This window comes from Ailuropoda melanoleuca, chromosome 13, assembly GCF_002007445.2.
Source record: "Ailuropoda melanoleuca isolate Jingjing chromosome 13, ASM200744v2, whole genome shotgun sequence".
Taxonomy (NCBI): Eukaryota; Metazoa; Chordata; class Mammalia; order Carnivora; family Ursidae; genus Ailuropoda; species Ailuropoda melanoleuca.
This window is the reverse complement of record NC_048230.1, coordinates 45,377,422-45,398,009: the sequence shown is the minus strand read 5'-3', so window position 1 is coordinate 45,398,009 and position 20,588 is coordinate 45,377,422. Positions and strand designations below refer to the sequence as shown.

Below are 20,588 nucleotides of genomic sequence, written 5' to 3'. Positions count from 1 at the left end.
TGGCTGTCTCTATCTCTGTCAAATAAATCAATAAAATCTTAAAAAAAAAAAAAGATATTAAAAAAAAAAAAAAGAGCCCATGAGGAGCCCCGGGGTCGGCGTGGCCAGCCGGCTGTGGGCCGTCTCTGCAGGGCCAATTTCTTCCTGGTGCCTTCTGGAACACGCTGGGATCTTCTGGGCAAGTATCTACCCCGGAAGCGCTGTGCAGACGCCGGACCCCACTGCTGACTGCCAGCTGCTGTTAGGTGCGGGGACGTTGGGAAGGAAGGCGGCTGGGCAGTAAGGACAAAAGCAGCTGAGGCTCTCCAGGTCGCGGGCCCGAGCAGCCATTCTCGAGAAAACGGGAAAGGGAATCCACGGAAAACCCATCCGAAGCCGCGTGCAATTGTCCGGGCAATCCGGGGACTTGGCCCAGGGAGGAGTGGTGGAATGAAGGCTCTGGTGGGCGTGGCTTCGAGGGAGGACAACCGAGGTTTCTGCCCGCGGGCGATTGCGGTGCCGTTCCCCGGGCTCGGGGTCGACCGCAGGGGCAGAGTGGGCCCCGGAACCGAGAGCGCGGACCCCTCTGCTGCGGAACGGTTTCCGCCGGGCATCGCGCGCAACGGACCGGAATTGGGAGCGGAAGTGCAGCGCGTTCAGTGACGATTGTGCGCCTTAGCCCGCGAAGTCCGAACCGGCTGACGGCGGCGGAGACGCGCTGGCGGTGCCCTGGCTGAGCTGGAGTAGACTCTCGGGGACCCCCGGCGGGGGAAGGCTGCCTGCGGAGACAAGTGAGTCGTGAGTCGCCGAGACTCCGGAACGGGCACGTGCATCCGAGCGCTCGTCTCGGAACTGCAGGTCCCGGCAGGCCCCGCGCCGCCCGGGCCCGCGCGCCGGTCTCTCTGCCGCGGTGCATTCTGGGGCCGGTGGTTTTCCTGCGCTCGTGGGCGGGGCTCCGCGCGTGGGAGCGGCGTTCCGGGCGGGGGTCCCGGCGCGGGGGGCGGGGGCCGTCTTCCAGCAGGGCTGGTGTCCGGGTGGGGTGTGNAGTCAGTGTTCGGGAGGACTGTTAGCTGGCCCCGGTGCCCAGGCCGCCCCAGGCCAGGGGTCTGGCCTCTCAGGGTCTGGTGCACGTCACCGGACTGTTGCAGGCGGAGCGTGTTGGGCTGTGCGCGGCTCAGGGTCTTGTTACTTCTGTGAGCCTGGCCGCCTCTCCCTGAGCAGGATGGAGCCGCTTGGGGCCAGAGAGCAAGGCAGGGCCCACGTGTAGGTTCTTCCTCTCCCCAAGCTCCTCGTGACACGGTGTCACAGGCTTGCCTTCGGACCTTGTACACGGGACAGACCGCCTGATTGGTGAAGTGGCCTGCTACGCTGGGAAGGCTGGCTGCAAACAGTCTTGTCCCCGGCTCTGTGTCGTAGGGCTTCTTGCGGACAACAGCCTCGTGTCCCAGCACCGCGGGCTGGCATCACTTATCTGCACTGGCTGAGATCCTGAGATGTTCAGAGGGGGCTTTGCCTCACACACTCACACAGTCTGCGTATCAGCCAGCCCCTGTGCCCTCTTGAGAACAGGCCAGCATGCCCAAGATAGCCCTGAATGGTGTGACAGTGGATTTCCCTTTCCAGCCATACAAATGCCAGGAGGAATACATGAGCAAGGTCCTGGAGTGTCTGCAGAAGGTACGGATGCAGATGGAGGCATTTGTGTCCTGGGAGTGGGTCAGCGTGGGCAGAGCTTCCGCAAAGTCCTCATGTAACGTACTTGGACCTTCCACTTCACTCCTGCTTGGGCCCTACTGGGTAACAGGCCTCCTTTTGGACACGGGACTCAGTCATAAATGGGGCTGGCGTTCTAGGAGATACAATAGACAAGTAGAAAAAGACAGTTGTCACTCTGAAGGAGAGTCATGAGGCCATGAGGCTTGGGAGCACGTTGAGGGCCTCTCTGAGGAGGTGGCATTTAAGCTGAGGCCAAGTGTGGAGGAGCAGCCAGCCATTTGAGGATCTGGAAGAAGTATTTCCCCATGGAGGGATGGTCAGTGTCTAATCCTCATTTTGGAAGGTCTTTAAATCTCAGCGGTGTGCAGGAAGGCAGAAGGGGTGCAGGTAGCTTTTTGCTGACTTTCTTAGCATGTTCTCTTGTACCCTGCTCAAGCTCCCAGCCCACGAGGGCTGATTCTGCAGCTGGGCTCCTGGCGGCTGTTGCGGGCACAGACTCGACTCCTGCAGGGAGGAGCCTGCCGCCCATTCCTGGGAGCTGGGAGCACAGTTTTGCCGATTTGCTGCTCAGGTTCCCGTCTGAGATGCATGTGGGTCATCAGGTTCTGCTCAGTATGAAACAGCTGCATCCAAAGTTACAGGACAATGTTCTCTTTGGAGATCTGGCACCTAATTAGTCATCTTGCTATTTATATTAGGCTGAAAAATACTGTTGAGTTTTGAGTAATGCTTTGTAAATTGTTTGCTAATGCGGGCTGAATTAACCCATAACTTCTGGCTTTCGGCTTGAGAGTGGAAGCATTGTCAGATTATCCTCTGTTCCTCAGGCCTTTTGCCTGAGCAGAACTGTCCCGCTGGCTAGGCGGGCTGTGTGGTCTGCAGTGCCTCTCCCCTGCTTCCCCACGACCTTGTTCCTGACCCCATTCAGAAAGTAAATGGCATCCTGGAGAGCCCCACCGGCACGGGGAAGACGCTGTGCCTCCTGTGCACCACACTGGCCTGGCGGGAGCACCTCCGCGACGCCGTCTCTGCCCGCAAGATTGCTGAGAGGGCCCAAGGGGAGCTTTTCCTCGATCGCACCTTGTCGTCCTGGGGAGTTGGCACTTCAGATGGAGACATCACAGGTGAGGCTCCTTTCAGCCCCTCTGGGCCTCTGCAGAGAGGTAGTGAAGGGATAGAGTGGGCTGGTGAGGCTCTGGTGTAGAGCTGAATAAGGAACGTTGTAGCTGTGATGTTCTTTCTCACCATCGCCTGTGAGCCTAAGGTCAGAGCCATGTGGTCAAACTAGAACACTGCAGATATCCACTTAGCTCGTTCCTGGGACCAGGTATGCAGGGCTGAGTTAGCCGAGTGCCCTGGGTTAACAGCACACCAGAATGTCGTCTCACGGAGCCGTGATCTGTTCTGTTTCCTTGCGCCTGGGCAGGTTGCTACGCGGACATCCCAAAGATCATTTATGCCTCCAGGACCCACTCACAGCTTACTCAGGTCATTAGCGAGCTTCGGAACACCTCCTACCGGTAGGTCAGGCGGTGCTCACCCCTGCCTCTGTGTTATGGGGGGTTGGCCTTGGCAAAATGGTTGATGGTGGTGGCCTGCCTGGACCCCACTCTGGACCCCAGAGACCCACACTTTCTGCTTCAGTGTGCAGGACTGCAGTGAGGGCCAGGCTGTCTCTGCTGCCCACTGCTTATGAGAAAGCAGGTCCCATTTGTTGTGCCAAACTTGGCTTAGCACTCTGAGCTCCTGGAAGGCGATGTGGTGTCCGCTCTGGGTGTGGGTCACTGTGGCTGGCATGTGAAGGGGAAAGGAGGCTCTGCCTCATGTTGGAGCCCTGCAGAGCTGTAGGAGTCCTGGGGTCCTGCGCCAGCCTCCTGTGTAGGCGGTATGGAGTTGGCGGGGTCTCCATGGAAGTTTGAGGGTCCCCTCCCATCTGCCTGTTTCCCCTGCCTCGTCTCCTTGCTCACACTGGGCCACGCGGTAGAGAAACTGCGTCCCAAGCAAAGGGTCCATTCCGGCGGTGGCCACTCCTTCTGGCTGCCTGAGTGCACATGTGAGCCATGGCTCCCCGTGCTCCCTGTGGGCCCCACACAGCCCACGCCTAGGCTGCTGGATGGCACTGGGGCTATTACTCTCTGGTTCTTGGACCCCATGGTTCTCTCTTCTGCCAGGCCTCGGGTATGTGTGCTGGGCTCCCGGGAACAGTTGTGTATCCACCCTGAAGTGAAGAAGCAGGAGAGTAACCACATGCAGGTGGGTTTCTGGGGCAGGAGCCCTGTCCTCTGTGGTTCTTTCAGAGCCAAGCCCCCAGGGGATGGCCCAGTGAAGAGCTGGTGGGGGCAGGGCTGGAACAGGACTCAGGCTCCACACGCGGGCAGCACCATCGGCCTTGTGTGACTGGCTGGCCCAGAGCACTGCCCTTTCTTGACCATTGTGCTAGCTGAGGCTGCTTCCTTTTTCTTTTAGATTCACTTGTGCCGAAAGAAGGTAGCAAGTCGTTCCTGTCATTTCTACAACAACGTAGAAGGTAAGAGAGGATCGCTGGAAGCCACTCCTGCCGGTTGGTCAGCCTACAGCCGGGTGGGCTTGGAGCATGTGCTGCCTCTTTGGCCTCATGGCCTGCTGGCTCTCCCCTTTGGCCACGTCAGTTCAGCTAGGCGAGGTGGTGAGGTGAGATGGTGCTGGGCACTGTCTCCTGACTGTGGACCTGCACTGAATTGTGTGCAGAAAGGTTCATATGCCAGGGCAGGAAAGGCTGCCATCTCAGAAGGCCCTCCTGTCCCGGCGGGCCTCGCTGCTGTCTGGGAGCTTGGATCTCAGGGACTCAACCGTCCCCTGAGAGGAGAGGCTCCCTGGGCTTAAACTGTTTGTGCAAACAATGTGGTTAACGCTGAGCAGCTCCTTCCCCCTGGGAGTCTGGAATTTGGGCGCTTGCCAGCCAGGGGTGCCTACATGGCTGGCCCCCAGCAGAAGCCCTGGGTGCTGGGCCTCTGGCCAGCTTCCCGGGAGACAGCGTTTCAGATATGGCCTCAGCTCATTCTGGGGCAGTTAGCCTGGGAGAGGGTTCTGGAAGCCGTGCCTGGTCTCCCGAACTCCTCCCCAGGCTTTTCCTTTTACTGATTTTGCTGTGTGTCCTTGGCCTGCAATAGGGCACAGCCTGGGTGTGGCTCTCCCTGAGGCCTGGGAATCCACCAGCCTTTGGTGCTGTGGGGAGGACAGCCTCTCCCAGAGGTGGCTGAAGTGACCAGCCCAGGGTCATGACAGTAGCTGGCCCGGGTGTGGCTTGATGTGTGTGAACATTGGAGTCCCGGCCCTTGATTCTTGGTGCTTACTTTTCTTAGGCCCAGAGTGGAGGGCTGGTCCTGGTGCCCTTGACTCCACATCTGTCAGGTCTTTGCTTTTCCAACGTGTGGCTGCCCCTCGCTTCTGTCAAGGACTCCTGGAGCCAGAAGCAGTGGCAGGGGAGCTTCTCTGGGCTGCGGTCTCTACAGTTTCCCATCGCAGTTAGGGCCCTGTGGCATGGGGGCATTGCACTTCAGTGGGGTCGGGGTTCCCTGTTTCTTGCCTCAGGGTTGGGATCAGATCCCGGCACAGGAGTGACAGAGGCCCTGGGGCACTCACAGGGCACTAGTGCCGGGGTTTGGGGTGCCCAGCATTGCCAGGGCAGTGCTTGCTTCCAGAGGCCTGAACTGGGGCTCCCTCACCTTCCAGTAATAGGCATCCCTGTGCCCTCTCCCTGGAGCTCGCTCTTCACCACCTTCTTGTCGGCTCTGTTGTCTGGTCTGGTGGCACCGAGAACTCTCAGAACAGCAGTGAAGGGTACATGGGAAGCATCGGGCGCCAGCCTGGCCTGCGGTGGCCCTGCATGAGGGCAGCTGCCAGCCCGTGTCCTGGTGTTTGCTCTTGCCCCGGTCTGGAGGCTGCTGACGGACTTTCTCTGTTTGCTCTGCTTGTGTTAGGCCTGTGGGTGTCAGGTGGCTCTGAAGGCATTTTCCCCGCTTTGCTTTGTCCACCTTCTGCTCACAGCCCTCCCACGTTAGTCATGCTTCTGCATGGGCCTTGGGGTCACGCCCGTGATGTTCAAAACGAGTCATCTCTCTTTTGCCCCATTGTGGCTGCCTCTGCCCACATTCCTGGCAAAGGGGTGAGTTGCAGCTGTCCTGTTCACCACATACCAGAGCCTTTGAGCAACACCTGGTGGGAACTTCTCCAGCCACCTTTCCACAGCTGTTTGTGGTTCAGCTCTCTACTCTCCAGCCCTTTCCTGCACCGCCCCACACCTGCACTGCCCCACACCTGCACCATCCTACATCTCCAGTGCCCTACACCTGCATTGTCCCACAGTTGCACTGTTCACCTGCACCATCCCGCGGCTATATAGCCTCTTACCTGTGCTGTCCTCACCTGCACCATCCCGCAGCTGTACAGCCCCACACCTGTGCTGCCCTCACCTGCACCATCCCGCAGCTGTACAGCCCCACACCTGTGCTGCCCTCACCTGCACCATCCCGCAGCTGTACAGCCCCACACCTGTGCTGCCCTCACCTGCACCATCCCGCAGCTGTACAGCCCCACACCTGTGCTGCCCTCACCTGCACCATCCCGCAGCTGTACAGCCCCACACCTGTGCTGCCCTCACCTGCACCATCCCGCAGCTGTACAGCCCCACACCTGTGCTGCCCTCACCTGCACCATCCCGCAGCTGTACAGCCCCACACCTGTGCTGCCCTCACCTGCACCATCCCGCAGCTGTACAGCCCCACACCTGTGCTGCCCTCACCTGCACCATCCCGCAGCTGTACAGCCCCACACCTGTGCTGCCCTCACCTGCACCATCCCGCAGCTGTACAGCCCCACACCTGTGCTGCCCTCACCTGCACCATCCCGCAGCTGTACAGCCCCACACCTGTGCTGCCCTCACCTGCACCATCCCGCAGCTGTACAGCCCCACACCTGTGCTGCCCTCACCTGCACCATCCCGCAGCTGTACAGCCCCACACCTGTGCTGTCCTTACCTGCACCACCCCGCAGCTGTACAGCCCCACACCTGTGCTGCCCTCACCTGCACCATCCCGCAGCTGTACAGCCCCACACCTGTGCTGCCCTCACCTGCACCACCCCGCAGCTGTACAGCCCCACACCTGTGCTGCCCCACACCTGCACTGGTGCACACTTGGATTGTCTTCACCTGTAGCATACTTTACCTCACTTGGTGGGTGATGGGACACGAAGGGGCGAGAGTTCAGAAGAAGGGTGGGAGCTGAAGGGCACTTTCGGCCCCACAGATGAGGTGATGCTGGAGCAGGTGTGTGCTGGCCCCCTGTGCTGCAGAACCCATCCCACTGTCCCAGGCCGTGCATGGCAAAGTGAGGGTGCTGTCGCAGCTGTCCTGCTGGCTCCAGGCTTCATTGGTCTCACCTGGTCCCCAGCCTCCCTGCTTTGCTCTGGCTCTTGCTGTGTGTCCCGTCGGAGGTCCGCGGCACGTCGCTGCTGTGTCTTAGCCTCCTCTGCCCCCCTGACGTGGATGTGAGGGGGCATCGCCAACAGCTGCACAGCCCTTGGGGAGAGTGAGCAGAGATTCCGAAAGGGGTCCGAGAGGAAAGAGGCATGTGTGGGAGGAAGGAGAGAGGTGCAGAGCTCGAGTTCTGCCCCACCTCTGTTTGGGGGAGCAGGCGAAGGGCCCTGCCAACCACCTGCAGTGTCTACATACTGGGATCCGCCCTGGCTGGAGCCCCTTCACCACTCCCTCCTCTCAGGCTCCCCTGCCCCTTCTTGTTGCCCCCCTGTCCTTTAGGAAGGCTGCTGAGCTCCTGGCTAACCTGCTACAGAGCCTGTGGATTGGCTGCTCTGTTGCTGTGGAGCGCACAGTTCTTTCTTCTTCTCTCCCTGCTCTCCCTGGGGGCATTTTGCGGTTTGGTCACCATCAAGGTGTGTTCTGGCCTCTGCAGTGAAGGGCCGGGCCTGGTACCTGCCACAGTGGCGCCGGGAGCCAAGAGTCTGTTTCCACAGGAGGGTGCCCTGGGGCTCTGGGGTGTGTGTTCCAGGAGAGCCCTGGTCCTGCCCGCCGGATGTGGGCTCCTGAGTGGCTGCGTTAAAGCAGCTCCTCGGAGGGTTCCTGGGGCCCCAGTAGGGCCTGTGCCCCTTCTTGGGCACCTTTCTGCCCCGGGCCACCTGGGCAGCTAGCAGGGAGTGGTGCTTCTTGTGGGCTGCCATCACGAGGCAGGGGCCCTGGGTCTGTCAGGCATCGGGTGGGTTCTCCCTTGGGGCCCCCCACCCTTCCTATCTGCCCTGCCTCAGGTCTGTGCTCCTGCACCGTTGACGTGTGGGGGAAAGTGAAGAGAGAAAGCCGCTTGTTGCCAGACTAAAGCCTCATTATAGAACAAATGCTTCCAGGGCACGGCCTTGGGGATGTTTGGGTTGGTAGAGACAGGCTGAGGGACTGCGCACCCTCCCCCAGTCCCCAGGGGTCCCCTCTCCTATTAATGCTCAGTCTCAGGCCAGCAGCCACTTGCTGAAATACAGAGCAGGGCTCCCTGAGGATTACTTCGGGTATGGGGTCCTTCCAGGGTCATTCTGAGACTCACAGGGAAGGAGTTCTCTCTGGTGAGTCCCCAGGTGGTTGGGTTCCCTAGTCCTGCCCGGAGGGAGAGTCACTGCTTGGGCATCCCTCTGGGGTCTGCAGGGACTCATTGGGCCTGAGGACATGTCTTTGCTCTTGCGTGTATCCCCAGAGAAGAGCCTGGAGCAGGAGCTGGCTACCCCCATCCTGGACATCGAGGACCTGGTCCGAAGTGGGAATAAGCACAAGTAAGACCCCTGCGGCCAGGCAGCAGCGGTCACGTCCTTCTGGCACAGGTTCTGGCACGATGAAGCTGGGCACGCCATTTCCTTTGCTGTGCTACGTTGACTAATCACACGACTGATGGTTGTTCGGTGTGGAAACAAATGGTTTCAAATATGGGGGAGGCAGGGAAGCTCCCCCTCCTCCCAAGGTGACCAGTGTGCCAACAGGCAACCCTGGCCTCCTGACGGACTCACTTCGGCTTCCAGCAGCCAGCGGACATAGTGCTGACCTTCTCTACATGGCTGGTTTCCACAGAACACGCTTGCTGTTCTGATCTTTGTGTCGACCTCTTACGGCTTCAGGGCTTTGAGTTGTGTTTAAGACAGGACTGAGCATTTCCTTTCTGATTGCCGCATTTCTCTACCCAGGAATAGGATTGGGGTTTTTGTTTATGTAGATTTTTCAATAGCTGATTCACTCCCATGGTTGAAAACTGGTGGTGTAAACCGTAATACAGTGAGCCTTTGTGTGGTCCAGGCCCCCGGCTCCCATCTGAGCCCCCGTGCAGCATGAGGCTTCTTCCTCTTGCTTGCCCATCAGAGGGCACAGCATCCAGCCTGGCCACAGGCCCTCAGCCAGTGGGAGCCTCTCTGAGGGCCTGAACCTCCCTCCTGGCTCTGACACGTGCCTCCCTCCTCTCCACAGACTGTGTCCGTACTACCTTTCTCGGAACTTGAAGCAGCAGGCCGACATCATCTTCATGCCTTACAACTACTTGTTGGACGCCAAGGTGAGGTCTCAGCCCACGTAGCTGAAGATTCTGGATATCAAGGGGGTGTCCCTGGGTTCGTAAGGGGCTGTCAGAGCCTTTGTTGGTTCAGTTCCTGAGACCAGACCCTCAGAGCAGAAGGCATGTGTGTGAGGACTCGGCCTCCCTCCCTGGTCTGGGCACAGTTGTGACCACCCTGGGACCCTGGGTCTATTGTTCTGAGCTCTCTGAGAGTGGGTGGGCTGGAGGACTGAGGAGACCCCATGGGTGCCTCCAGGGCCAGTCCCTGGCCTTGTTCTGGCGGCTCAGCTTCTTTCTTTGCAGTTGGGCACTGTGAGGCAGCCCCAAGAGTGTGCTTCTGCCCTCCCTCACAGTCGTCTCTCGGGATGCGTGTGTACACCCATCTTCGCACACCCCTGTTGTTTTAACGTGGGGGCCTCACGGTCCACGTGTGCAGTGACTTGTCCTTCATGTAACAGTGACATGCGGGTGAGCTGCTGTCTGGGCCCTTGCTGATTCATCCGTTCAGCACTGCCATGGGGTGGACAGAGACAGGCAGGGCATTGGTAGTGTTCAGTGTTCGGTGGGTGGCGGTGAGGGGAGAGGAGCATGGAGGGTGGAGTTGGTGCCTCAGGGCAGGGAAGTCTCCGAGGAGCAGCCTTGGGGCCAAGGAGGGGGCAGGGAGCGAGCTACTGGAGCATCCAGGAGGAGGAGGGTGGGAGCCGGAGAGCGAGCGTCTGAAGCAGTGCCGACTCCAGCACAGAGTGGGGGTTTGTGGAGTGGCTGTACGTGATCTCGCAGACTTGTGCCGTCAGCCCAGCTGCCTGGCCCAGGCCCCCCCCCAGAGCAGGTATGGAGCCCCTGATAAGGCGATTCTAAAACTGACCTGGGAATGCAAAAATGAAAGGGGGGCCAGGCAGTTTTGATGGAGGACAGAGTTGGAGGGCTCCAGGACTTGGTGTGGACACCGACTGAGCCACTGGCCAGGATCGCACAGTAGTGCCGCCAAGACACCCCCACACATGGGGAGTTGGTTTTCAGCAAACTTGCCTAGGTATTTCTGTGGGAGAAGAAAAGGTTTTGGGCTTTTTTTCCCTAAAAATTGGTGCTGGAATCATTGGATATCTGTTTGGAAGGGAATGAGTTTCAGCTGTTACTTCACACAGCACAACTCCGAACGTAAGAGCCAGAAACGTAAAGCTTCTCCAGGGCAGAGCAGGGAGGACAGGCCGCGCTTTCTTAGCTCAGACACCACGCACCAGCCACAGAGAGAAACCAGTACGTTGGAGTTCACCATGATTCAGAACCTTGGCTCTTAAAAAGAAAATTGAGAAAATGACAGCAAGTCACAAAGGGAGAGAGTTTTCGTGGTCCCTTCGTCTTTGAGAGGACTGTGCCGGAGTCTGTGCGGCGCCCTCGTGACTCAGCCAGCAATCCCCGAGAAAGAGAGCTGGGCCGGCCACCTCGGCCTGTGCGTGGAGAACGTCCAGCACCATTAGTCTCAAAAAAACGCGGGTTAAAACCATAGGGGGATGACCCTGCGTTCCCCCCAGAACGTCGAAAAGTAAAGGAGTCCGGTGACCAGTGTCCGCCGAGGCTTTGCGGCCATGCAGGGCTCAGCCTCGGCTGCTGGTGTGTGAGGGGGTGCGCCGGTCTGGAAGCACGCCCGTGGGAAGGAGCTGGCTCCAGAGCCTTGCTGACCGGGGCCGACACTGGGGGCAGCCCCGTCCGTCGGCAGGCGGGTGCCCCTGAAGCAGCATCACGGGCAGCGAGGAGGGCTGAGCTGCGGCCACCTGCCGGCGACACGCTGCCTGTGGGCCGGACAGACGAGCCCTGCTGCCCGACTGTTTCCAGGACAGCCTAGAAAAGGCAAATCTGATCCCTGCTCACAAGGAGCAGGTCAGAGGTCACAGGTGGAGGGGAGGGGAGTGGGTCTTATCTCCTGTTCTGGGCGGTGGTGACGCAGTGCTTACATCTGTCAGGACCCAGCTTCACACTTAAAATGGGCACTTTATTTTATGAAAATTGAACAGAAATGCAGTTGACGCAAAGAAGTACTAGTGTTGACCCCACCCAGGTCACCTCGTCCCCTCCCCAAGTAAACACTGGGCCGAGCCCCGCTTTGGGCCTCCTCCATGCCATGGCTGTGTGGCATGCTTGGTGTGGGGTCGGGCCCCCGCTCACTTGTGCTGTGTGAGTGTCGCCAGGAGGACCACCTGACGTCCAGCTCGGTGGTGGGTGGGTAGAGCCGGGTGGCCGTGGTATGGGCAGGGGCTTCCCCTGTCTGCCCTGCCTCCAGCCCTGCACCCTTCCCCTCTTGCTGCAGAGCCGCCGGGCACACAGCATTGACCTGAAGGGGACAATTGTGATTTTCGACGAAGCTCACAACGTGGTGAGTGTCTGGGTGGTCTTTCTGCCACACCTCCCCTCCTCCGCGTCCCTGCAGAGAGCAATGCACACCTTTCTGTCCAAGCCCTGGGTTCGATACACTGGCCAGCCCTGTGGTGCGTTTCTACCTAAAACCCTCACAGCCCCCTTTGGTCCCGTTCTCTTTGTCCCTTGGTAGTTGCCTGGCCTGATGCTTGCCCCCTGGTGACCACAGCCGGCCCCTCCCTATCACCTCTGCCCTGCCCCAGCCATGCCTATGGCCTCTGCTCAGGGCCCTGTATTTCCAAGAATGGCTGGCCTTGAGCAGGGCACGGGGGGGAGGCCATGTGGGGCCTCTGAAGCCTCTGAAGCAGCACCCACCCTCAAGCTCCCACTTGGTTCCAAGCATCTGTTGCCCTGGGAGACGATAGGTCCAGTGGGCCAGATTGGACTTTTGACAAAAGCCAGACGTCCTTATTTTTTTTAAGTTTATTGTTTTTAGTAATCTCTTTACCCAACTTGGGGCTCGAACTCACAACCTCGAGATCAAGAGTCCAATGCCGTTTTCACTGAGCCAGCCAGGAGCTCCTAGAAATCTATATTCTGTTGGGAAATTTTCCAGTTATGAAGTTTCAGACATTGGTGTGGTTGTTTGGCTGTCTTGGGACCAGTTTGTGACCTGGCCTTAGAGACCGTGGGGTGGGGCTTGGGGGACCCTCTGCTTTCTGCACCCCTGCACCCCTGCCGCCACCTCGGCTTCCTGGATCCCCACGTCGCTGACCCTGTTGGGCTGTAGCATGGTGTGCTTGGGCTCCCAGGAGAAGATGTGCGAGGAAACGGCGTCCTTTGACCTGACTCCACATGACCTGGCTTCCGGACTGGACGCCATAGACCAGGTCCTGGAGGAGCAGACCAAGGCGGCACAGCAAGACGAGCTCCACATGGGCTTCGGTGCGGGCTCTGCTGACTCCGGTGAGCGTACAGGCGGGAGGAGAGACAGGCTGCAAGGTGGTCTCAGGGGTCCTGGAGGCCAGTCTTCCCAGCTCATCATTTGGGGACAATATGAACTTCTTTAAGAGTTTTCTTGGGGCCTCACAGACCAGGCAGTAGGTACCACCCAACCACTCCAGCATTTCTTAAAGACCTTTCCATACTTTCCCAGGTGGTATAAACTTTATACAAATGAAAGCCAGGGGCTCCTGGATGGCTCAGTCGGTGAAGCCGCTGTCTTCATCTCAGGCCATGATCCTAGGGTGCTGGGATGGAGTCCCGTGTTGGGCGCCCTGCTCAGTGTGGAGTCGGCCCCTGCATTATTGGGGTTACCAACTTCGATTACCCCGTTAAGTAATGACTACCCCATTTTTCTGCTGCGAAGGTATTGTTCTGCCATTTGTAATTCATCAGCAGTCTATGGCATCCGTGAATGATTCCTCCCTGAATTAATGATTGCTGTAATGTTCGCAAAGCCATGAGTCTTCCTCTCGATGCCTCTCGTATCTGAACTGGTGGGTAGCTGGCTTGCTCATCTGCAGATGGGCGTGCACTGCTGGCATGTGCAGGCTCGCGGCCCCATGCACACTCCTGCTCCGTCCGGCGCCGCGCGTCTCGCTCTCGCTCACTCCCCGACCTCATCAGTGTTTCCGCCCTTCCTGTGTTGGTGAGAACGCCGGCTTCCACTGTGCTCAGCATTTCGCTTACTGGTTGGATCCCGGAAGACTCAGCAGCTGCCCTCCTGTGATGAAGGAAACTTGCTCCCCGGAGCTGAGGGTTGTACCCTTCCTGTCATTACTCTGAGCGCTGGGGAGTCCTTGGTTGTCCCCCCCCGCCCACTCCACGGTGGCTGCGTTGTCATTTTAGGGTCATTTCTTATTCTGTTTCTCCTAGTTGATTTTATTACTGAGCTTGTTCTTGGGTGTTTGAAACATGACTGATTCTGCAAATCAAGATACTTGAGAGAAGTGTCTTGTTAGTTTCTGGTTAGTTTCTGCACATGGGCCATGCTGTTCCTTGTAGACACGCATTTGCACGTTGCTGCTTTCATTTCTAGTGCGCCCTGCAGAGGCCTCCCTGCACAGAAGCTCCCCTTCTCCGCCTCCTGCCTCCCCCCAGTGGACGTCCTGTGTCCGTCTGTATGGCATCTGGGTTGTTTCCAACATCCTGTAATCCCAAGCACAGCTTGTGACCCGGGGCAACGCACCTCCGGGTCAGTTCCAGGAATCAGGGCTGCTGGTCGGCAGGAAGCGTGCTGCTGTGCCGTTGAACCTTGGGCCCCGCGTGGCGGGTGCACAGCCTCGCCAGCAGAGCGTGACCTTAGGCTTTTCATGTGTGCCAGCCTCCTAGATGGAAACGGCTCTCAGTATGGTTTTGGTTTGCTTTTCTCTCAGAAGTGAAATTGAACGTTTTTTCGGTTGTTGAAGGGATGTGTATTTTGTTTTGGAAAGGGCCGTCTTAATGGGCATAAAGTAGCTGCTATCCTTCGTTTTCATGCAATGTCCTTGTTGTGTCCCAAGAAACCCCGGGGCGCTAGCCGCCTCTCCTCAGCCTGGTCTGACTTTCTCACACTTCCCCGTTCTCCATGCCCTTCACAGTGTGGAGGAGGGCCGGGGAGGCCTTTTGTGGAATGTGCCTTAACTGGGAGGCGTCTGCTCTTCTCATGGGTTTCCTGAGGCTCTGGGACTTGGGCGGAGAAGCACATGTATGCACTTTCTTGTCACACCCTGCCACGTGTCCAGCTGCCGACCCTGTGGCAGGACTGTCGGTGTCGCCTGGGCCCCGGGCCGAGACCATTTGCATCGGGGTCTTCGCTGCTTGCTGTTTGCCCTCCTCCCCACCCGGTCCTCTTTGGAAGGGGCTCACTCACTGCAGTGTCCCTCTCCACACTGTGCACGGGGCAGTGACGCCGACGGGGGCGCCCGGCCGGCTCGGTCAGTGGAGTGTGTGACGCGTATTCTCGGGGCTGTGAGCTCGAGCCCCGTGGTGGGGGTGGAGATGACTTAAATGAATAAATAAATAAAAAGTGAAAGAAAAGAAGAAATGCTGCCAGCTCACAATCACAGAGCAGAAAAGAGAGAAACCAGCCGTGGCCGCAAATAACCCTTTGTGCTTCAGAGGGCGCCGTCGGGAGTGGAAGGACGGCCCGGAGGACGGCAGGCATTTCCTGTGGATCATGTGTCTGACGGGATTTGTATCCAAAACACGTAAGAAACTCTTACCACTTGAGGAAAAGACAACCCCGTGGAAATCGGGCAGAAGATCGGGGGACCGCTTCTTCAGAGTAGACCTGCCATCGGTCAGCGTGCACACCCTGCGGGGCGGCCGTTGCCAAGCCGAGGGGGGGGGCAGCGACCAGTGTCGGCGAGGGTGTGGGCCACTGGTTCGAGCTTGTCGCCGCAGCCACTGTGGCCGACAGGCAGCCCCTGGAGTCTCTCCTGGAGACCGTGCGCCTGGCTTCGCTCTGGCCGCCGGCGCAGAAGGCCGCAGACGCCGTGGCTTCTCCGGAGGCCTCGCCTGGCGGGCCAGGTGCCAGCGGAGCCGTGTCTTCCTGTCAGGAGGTGTGCTGGGGCTGCCGTTTGCCGTGTCCCCGGGAATGTCGTCGTGCTCAGTGCTGCGGGATGGAGAGAGGGTGATGTGCCAGCTGTGTTGTTCAGTTTACCAGGAGGCAGAATTTTATAAAGATGTTCTTTGCCTCAGTTGTTGCTTGGTGCTGCCATTCTTACAGGAAAAGGAGGATGGGTACTTGACTTTTTTCCAGCGTTCGTTTGGGAGTTTGAATTTATTCCTGACTTGCGATCGATCCCTTGTCCCCTCAGGAGGGGAGTAGTTCAGTGTTGTCAGTGGTACTTGTGTTTAAGCGCAGACAGTGATCTCAGTCCGTTGTAAGGCTCGTCGTCATTGAACTCGAGGGGTCCCCTCTTCAGCTGCTCCCACGGCCCTGCCAGGGCCAATGGGCAGTCGGGTTACTCCTCACTCACTCATGCTTCCTGCGCCACACCCGGCATCAGCCATGTGTCCAAGGAGCCTTGGTTTCCTCTCATGGGAGATGGTCTCTTAAGACCTACCATGCGGGCACGGGAGCCCTCTGTTGCCGGCTCAGTCATCGTCCCGGGTCGGGCGAGCAGGGCAGGGAGTGTAGCCCCATGCCTGAGCGTGCCCACAACGTGTCCTGAGCTCACACTGCTGCTGCGGGCCCACGTCCGGGCTGTAGGGATCTCAGAGCCTCATGTCCTTGCCCGTGGTTATCTCTAGTTGGGGGAACAGGCAGGAACGCAGCTCGAGTGCTGGCTCTTCGGGGCGCAGGGGTGGAAGTGGACCGTGACCGTGCATTCGCTGCTCCCCAGGTCTGCACATGGGGCTGGAAGACACCGCCAAGCTCAAGAGTGAGTGCTGCCCCTCCCCCACTGCCGGTAGCTGGGCGGGCGGCGCCTGACAGCCCCGTGAGTGCTGCCCCTCCCCCACTGCCGGTAGCTGGGCGGGCGGCGCCTCACAGCCCCTTGCCCTGCAGTGATGCTGCTTCGCCTGGAGGGGGCCATCGATGCCGTGGAGCTGCCTGGAGACCACAGTGGTGTCACCAAGCCGGGGAGGTAAAGGACAGTGGGTGTGCCGGGCTGTCCTTCCGGGGGTCCGCCTGCCCTGCCCCCACGCCTGTGCGGTCTGTTTGGGTTTTGGAGGCCCACGAGGGGCCTGTGCACTAGGTGGTCGCGGCAGCCTCGGGGCTACTGTGGGTACAGGCATGGCTCCTGGCCCGGGCCTCCCCTGCTGGCCCAGTCCTTTAGAGCGAGACGCTTCCTTCTGGATCTTCCCACCAGCCACCCCATCCAGCCTCCACAGGCCCAGACAGCTCTGACCAGGCACAGGGCAGCTGGATTTATTTCCCAAAGGCAGACAAGGGATCGTGGCCTGCGGCTGGCTGTAGCTCTCCTCAGGGCACAGCCGATGGCTGTGCTGGGATCCAGGCTCTGGTTCTGGAGGTGCAGAATGTTCTAGAATGTGCTGGAGCACTGCTGGCTGCCTTCTTCCTGAGCCCGTCTGCTGCACTCTGCTCAGAGCCTCGCGGGGCTCCCACTTGCTTCCCAGACGAGCCAGGGTCCTTGGCTAGCCCTGCCCATACCTCTGTGGCCCAGACGGCAGGATTTCCCTGCCTCCCAGAGCTGCCCTTGGGGCCTTGCCGTTTCCTCAGCACTCAGGGCTCCCCAGGGCATAGGCCTCTCACCTCTGGGTTTGGCCTCTAGAGGGCTTGGTGCCCGTGTCTGCGGGAAGGGATCTTCAAAGGCTCCTGGCTGTCAGCAGTTCCCTGAGCACAGCCTGGCGCCCCGCCTGAGCCTCTTTCCTCCACAGCTACATCTTCGAGCTGTTTGCCGAGGCCCAGATAACGTTTCAGACCAAAGGCTGCATCCTCGACTCCCTGGACCAGATCATCCAGCACCTGGCAGGACGTGAGTCCCCAGCCTGCCCTGCAGCCCGTGGCTGTGTTGGCCCCATACTGGGCCTTGACTCAGGGTCGCAGCCTGCCACAGCCCCAGGCAGGAATGTCACCCCCGGAGCTCCCTTTCTGACTGCGACATCGGGGCATCAGTGCCGTTGGATGGCTGTGTGTTTTGTAAAGCACAGCCCAGCTTTTCTGTTTCCTGGTCAGCCCCTTTAAAGGAAGAGTGGTGAGGGACCTGGTGGGTCAGTGAGCCACGGGTCCCGCCAGCCTCTCTCCTAAGCCCTCCCATCCTGTTTCCACCCCGAGGCTGCACTGGGGACCCACTTCTGCTGAGTGGGGTCTCGTTCTCATCTTGGATGACCAGCCTTGCTATGCTCCTGGGCCCTGGGGGTGGCCCGGCAGTCCCACCCTTACCTGACCACAGAGCCTCTTTTCTCATCCTGCTGACCCCCAAGGGCATGCCCTGCACCAGCACTGGGTTGAGGCCGAGCTTGCTCACAGCCCCTGAGGGCAGGGGGTCTGGTGCCGCCCCTGGTGGGGGCGTGGGATGGCCAGCGTCTGCTGCTCCCACAGGCGCGGGGCTGTTCACCAACACAGCAGGCTTGCAGAAGCTCTCGGACATCCTCCAGGTAGGGACGGGCTTGCGGCGAGGACACAGTGTCTTTTTGCTGGTGGAAGTTAAGGGGTGCTTTCTTATCCTGGAGTTGTTACCGATGGCAGACGTGGGGCAAGACCAAGGTGCCCGCATCACAGGCTTCGAATCAACGGCCCCTGAAGCACATTTCCTCTTGCCCTGAAGGCCAGGCCTTGGGGGAAGAGGGCCATGCTCGGCTGCCCTGGTCAGCCCTGTCCAGGGCACGTGCTCAAGGGCCAGGTGGGATGAAGGCCTGGCAGAGTCCCCTGGTTTTCAGACAGGCTTATTAGCTACTGCCCCACCACCTGCCCTCGCCTTTTCTCAAGTTATTTCTTGAACCAGCTTTTTCAGAGGAAAGTCAAAGCATGAGCCCATCAGAGAATGAAGGGCCATATATTGTGTCTCCCAGCCCTGTATCTGATCCATGGGTCAGCCCACCCAGAGAGACATTCAGACTTTTAGGGTGAGTGTATTTGGGCAATGCCTGTGAGCCCAGCTGGGGCCCATGGGGCTGGCGTTCAGAGTCGTCAGGTGTGGTCAGCATGCCCTCTGAGGTCCACTTTGGGGTGGGGGCAGCCCCCAGCGCTCGCTGAGTCCCTCCAGCAAACCCTCACTTTCCCTGGCCAGGCAACCAGTGGGGATAGGACACACGTCAGGGACTGTGGACATGGCTGCTTCCTGCCCCCCAGGGTGCTGACCTATGTCCAGCCGTCCTCGTGTTTGGCTGAGCCATTTCCTTAGTTCAAGGGGATGAGCCAGGCTCTGTTTCCCTCAGTTGGGTGGCTGCTGGCTGGCTGCTGAGGGTCCTCTCTCACCTTGCTAGGCCTTTCTGAAGACAACAGTGGCCAGAGGTCCTCGGTGAAGCCAAGACACAGGAGGCCTCGTGCTCTGTGGTGCGAGCACCTGCCTTCCGGGCACTTGTGCTACGCTGCATGGCCAGGACGGGGAGGCCCTGGCACTCAGGGTGCCCCCTCGCTTTGTGAGGGCTCAGAGGGCTAGAGGGCCCTGGGTCCGTGCCCAGCCTTGTTTGTGGTGTGGCTGCGCCTTGTCTGTGCAGCCCAATGCAGGAGGTCTGGGGAGGGCCGGCAGGCGGGGAGGTGGAGCCAGGAGGGGGTGACCCCGCAGCCCAGGAAGATTCAGGTGTGCATTCCACAGACCTGCTGAGGCCCTGCCAGTGCTGTGATTTAGTGCCAGGGGGCTCCGTGTCACACTGCATGTGAAGTATGGGCAGGCATTGTCCCGAAGGTGCTGGGCTCTGCCTTGCCGTCCTCCCGGCACTTCTGTGAGGGCACAGTAGGCCCAGACTACTGCTGCCTGGAGCCATGGCACTCTGTGGCTGTCGGGTCTCTGGGCACCTGGTCCCTGTCTGCAGTTCCTGCTAGGTGGGCCTTTCCCCCTGAACTCCTCTCCGCCCGTGCTCCCCACTGTTATCAGGGTCCCTGCAGATGAGTGGGCCCTGGGCTGCAACTTCTGTCTCCTCCATGGGTGCCCTGCTCCAAGGCAGCCCTGCAGCCCCTGGCCCTCACTCCCAGGCCTGTGCAGCCCCCTCCCCTGCCCAGAGTGCCTGTTTACGGGGCAGGATTCTTCCCGCAGACTCACTGGAGCCCAAACGCCCGTCACCGCATTGGTCTGGAATTTCCTTCGGCAGCTGCTCCAAGTAGGCCTGGCAGACGGCTCAGTGTCCTTGCCTACCTGGTGCCGCCCATGGGCTGCTCCCTGCTCCGTTGTGCCCCTTCCAGCTGGAGGGGGTGTGACCGGGTGGTCGCTCATCCCGCAGCTGGCTCCTGTGGGAAGGGGGGGTGCCCTGGGCCAGCCCTGGAACCTCAGTGGGTCAGCGGGCTGGCCAGACGGCAGCCCGTGGTAAATACACGAGGGGCTGCATGATGCGACCCCAGCCGGGCTGAAGAGCTTGCACCTCCCCGTGTTCAGATCCCTCAAGGTAATGTGAGAAAGGGGGTCTGCAGCTGACCCAGACTGAAGACTGCAGGAGCCAGGCTGCAGGAGGGACAGGGCAGGCGCCACAGGTCAGGAGGAGACGTGCCCCGGGATGGCGTGAGACCCGCTCACCCGCTGAGCCGGTCCCAATAGGAAGCCGGTGGTCCTCAGGGCTGCTGGCATGGCCCCACTGTGGGCCCAGGCATCAGGCAGGATGAGGCACCCCCTTCTGATTTTTCTGTTGGTCTCCTATGGTATTGTCTTACTTAGCTTTCTTCTTAGCCCTAAAAGTCTGTCATGTGGTTTTGTCAGCATTCTGAGTAGAGCATGGCGGTGTTTGTAACGTGCAGCGCCTGGGCCTTCCTCCCCAGGCCAGGATTTACCCGAGTGTTGCCTTTTCTCAGCTTGTTGCCTGGCTGGGAGTGCAGCTGTAGTTACTTGAGTTAGGAATCACTTTTGTCCTTTTACTTCTGGGGGTGAACTAGGTCCTTCCCTGGCTCCCCGACTGCCCAGGCCTGCACCCTGTGAGAGCATGCGGATCGGCTGCCGAGGAGGGCACCTGCAGGGACGGCTCTGGGTGCAGGGCAAGGGGGCCTTCCGGGGCAGGGGACAGACAGGTGTGAGCCCCTGCCCCTCAGCCTGCAGTGCCCCACTGGGGATGCTGCCAGCTCAGAGCTGGGGCAGGGGATGACCATGGCCTGAGCATCTGTGTCCTGTGTGGGGGCGGCTCAGCAGGAGTGGTGGCCTCCACTGTGTCCTGCTAACGTTGTCCCCCATGCTTGCTTTCCAGATTGTGTTCAGTGCAGACTCTGCTGAGGGCGCACCTGGTTCCATGGTGGGGCCTGGGGTCTCTCAGTTCTACAAGGTAGGGGCTGCCTCCTGGGCAGGGAGCTCTGGGTGGGGGTCTCAGTCCTACAACGTGGGAGCTGCCCCTAGGACATGGGATTCCTGGGCTGGGTCTCGCAGTACCTATTCTGCC

The 20,588-nt window shown here is 59.7% G+C and overlaps 1 protein-coding gene across 12 annotated transcripts in view; it reads left to right on the top strand.

Annotated features, from left to right (window-relative positions):
• Positions 1-89: 89 nt before the first annotated feature.
• RTEL1 (regulator of telomere elongation helicase 1) overlaps positions 90-20,588 on the top strand; it is a 31,410-nt gene continuing 10,911 nt past the window's right edge. For 3 of the 12 annotated variants that reach the window (XR_004619384.1, XR_004619385.1, XM_034639820.1), the window contains exons 1-15: positions 94-770; positions 1,396-1,656; positions 2,624-2,819; positions 3,122-3,215; positions 3,867-3,948; positions 4,162-4,222; positions 8,427-8,502; positions 9,185-9,269; positions 11,575-11,640; positions 12,434-12,587; positions 15,953-15,991; positions 16,117-16,195; positions 16,950-17,047; positions 17,614-17,669; positions 20,400-20,474. Coding sequence is in view for 8 of the 12 variants with exons in the window: in XM_034639820.1 (XP_034495711.1) it covers positions 1,555-1,656; positions 2,624-2,819; positions 3,122-3,215; positions 3,867-3,948; positions 4,162-4,222; positions 8,427-8,502; positions 9,185-9,269; positions 11,575-11,640; positions 12,434-12,587; positions 15,953-15,991; positions 16,117-16,195; positions 16,950-17,047; positions 17,614-17,669; positions 20,400-20,474 (1,263 nt within the window). In the remaining 4 variants the exon portion in view is untranslated. Of the gene's footprint in view, positions 771-1,395; positions 1,657-2,623; positions 2,820-3,121; positions 3,216-3,866; positions 3,949-4,161; positions 4,223-8,426; positions 8,503-9,184; positions 9,270-11,574; positions 11,641-12,433; positions 12,588-15,952; positions 15,992-16,116; positions 16,196-16,949; positions 17,048-17,613; positions 17,670-20,399; positions 20,475-20,588 lie in introns of all 12 variants that reach the window. The other 9 variants (XR_004619386.1, XR_004619387.1, XM_034639823.1 and 6 more) reach the window with 7 other exon arrangements.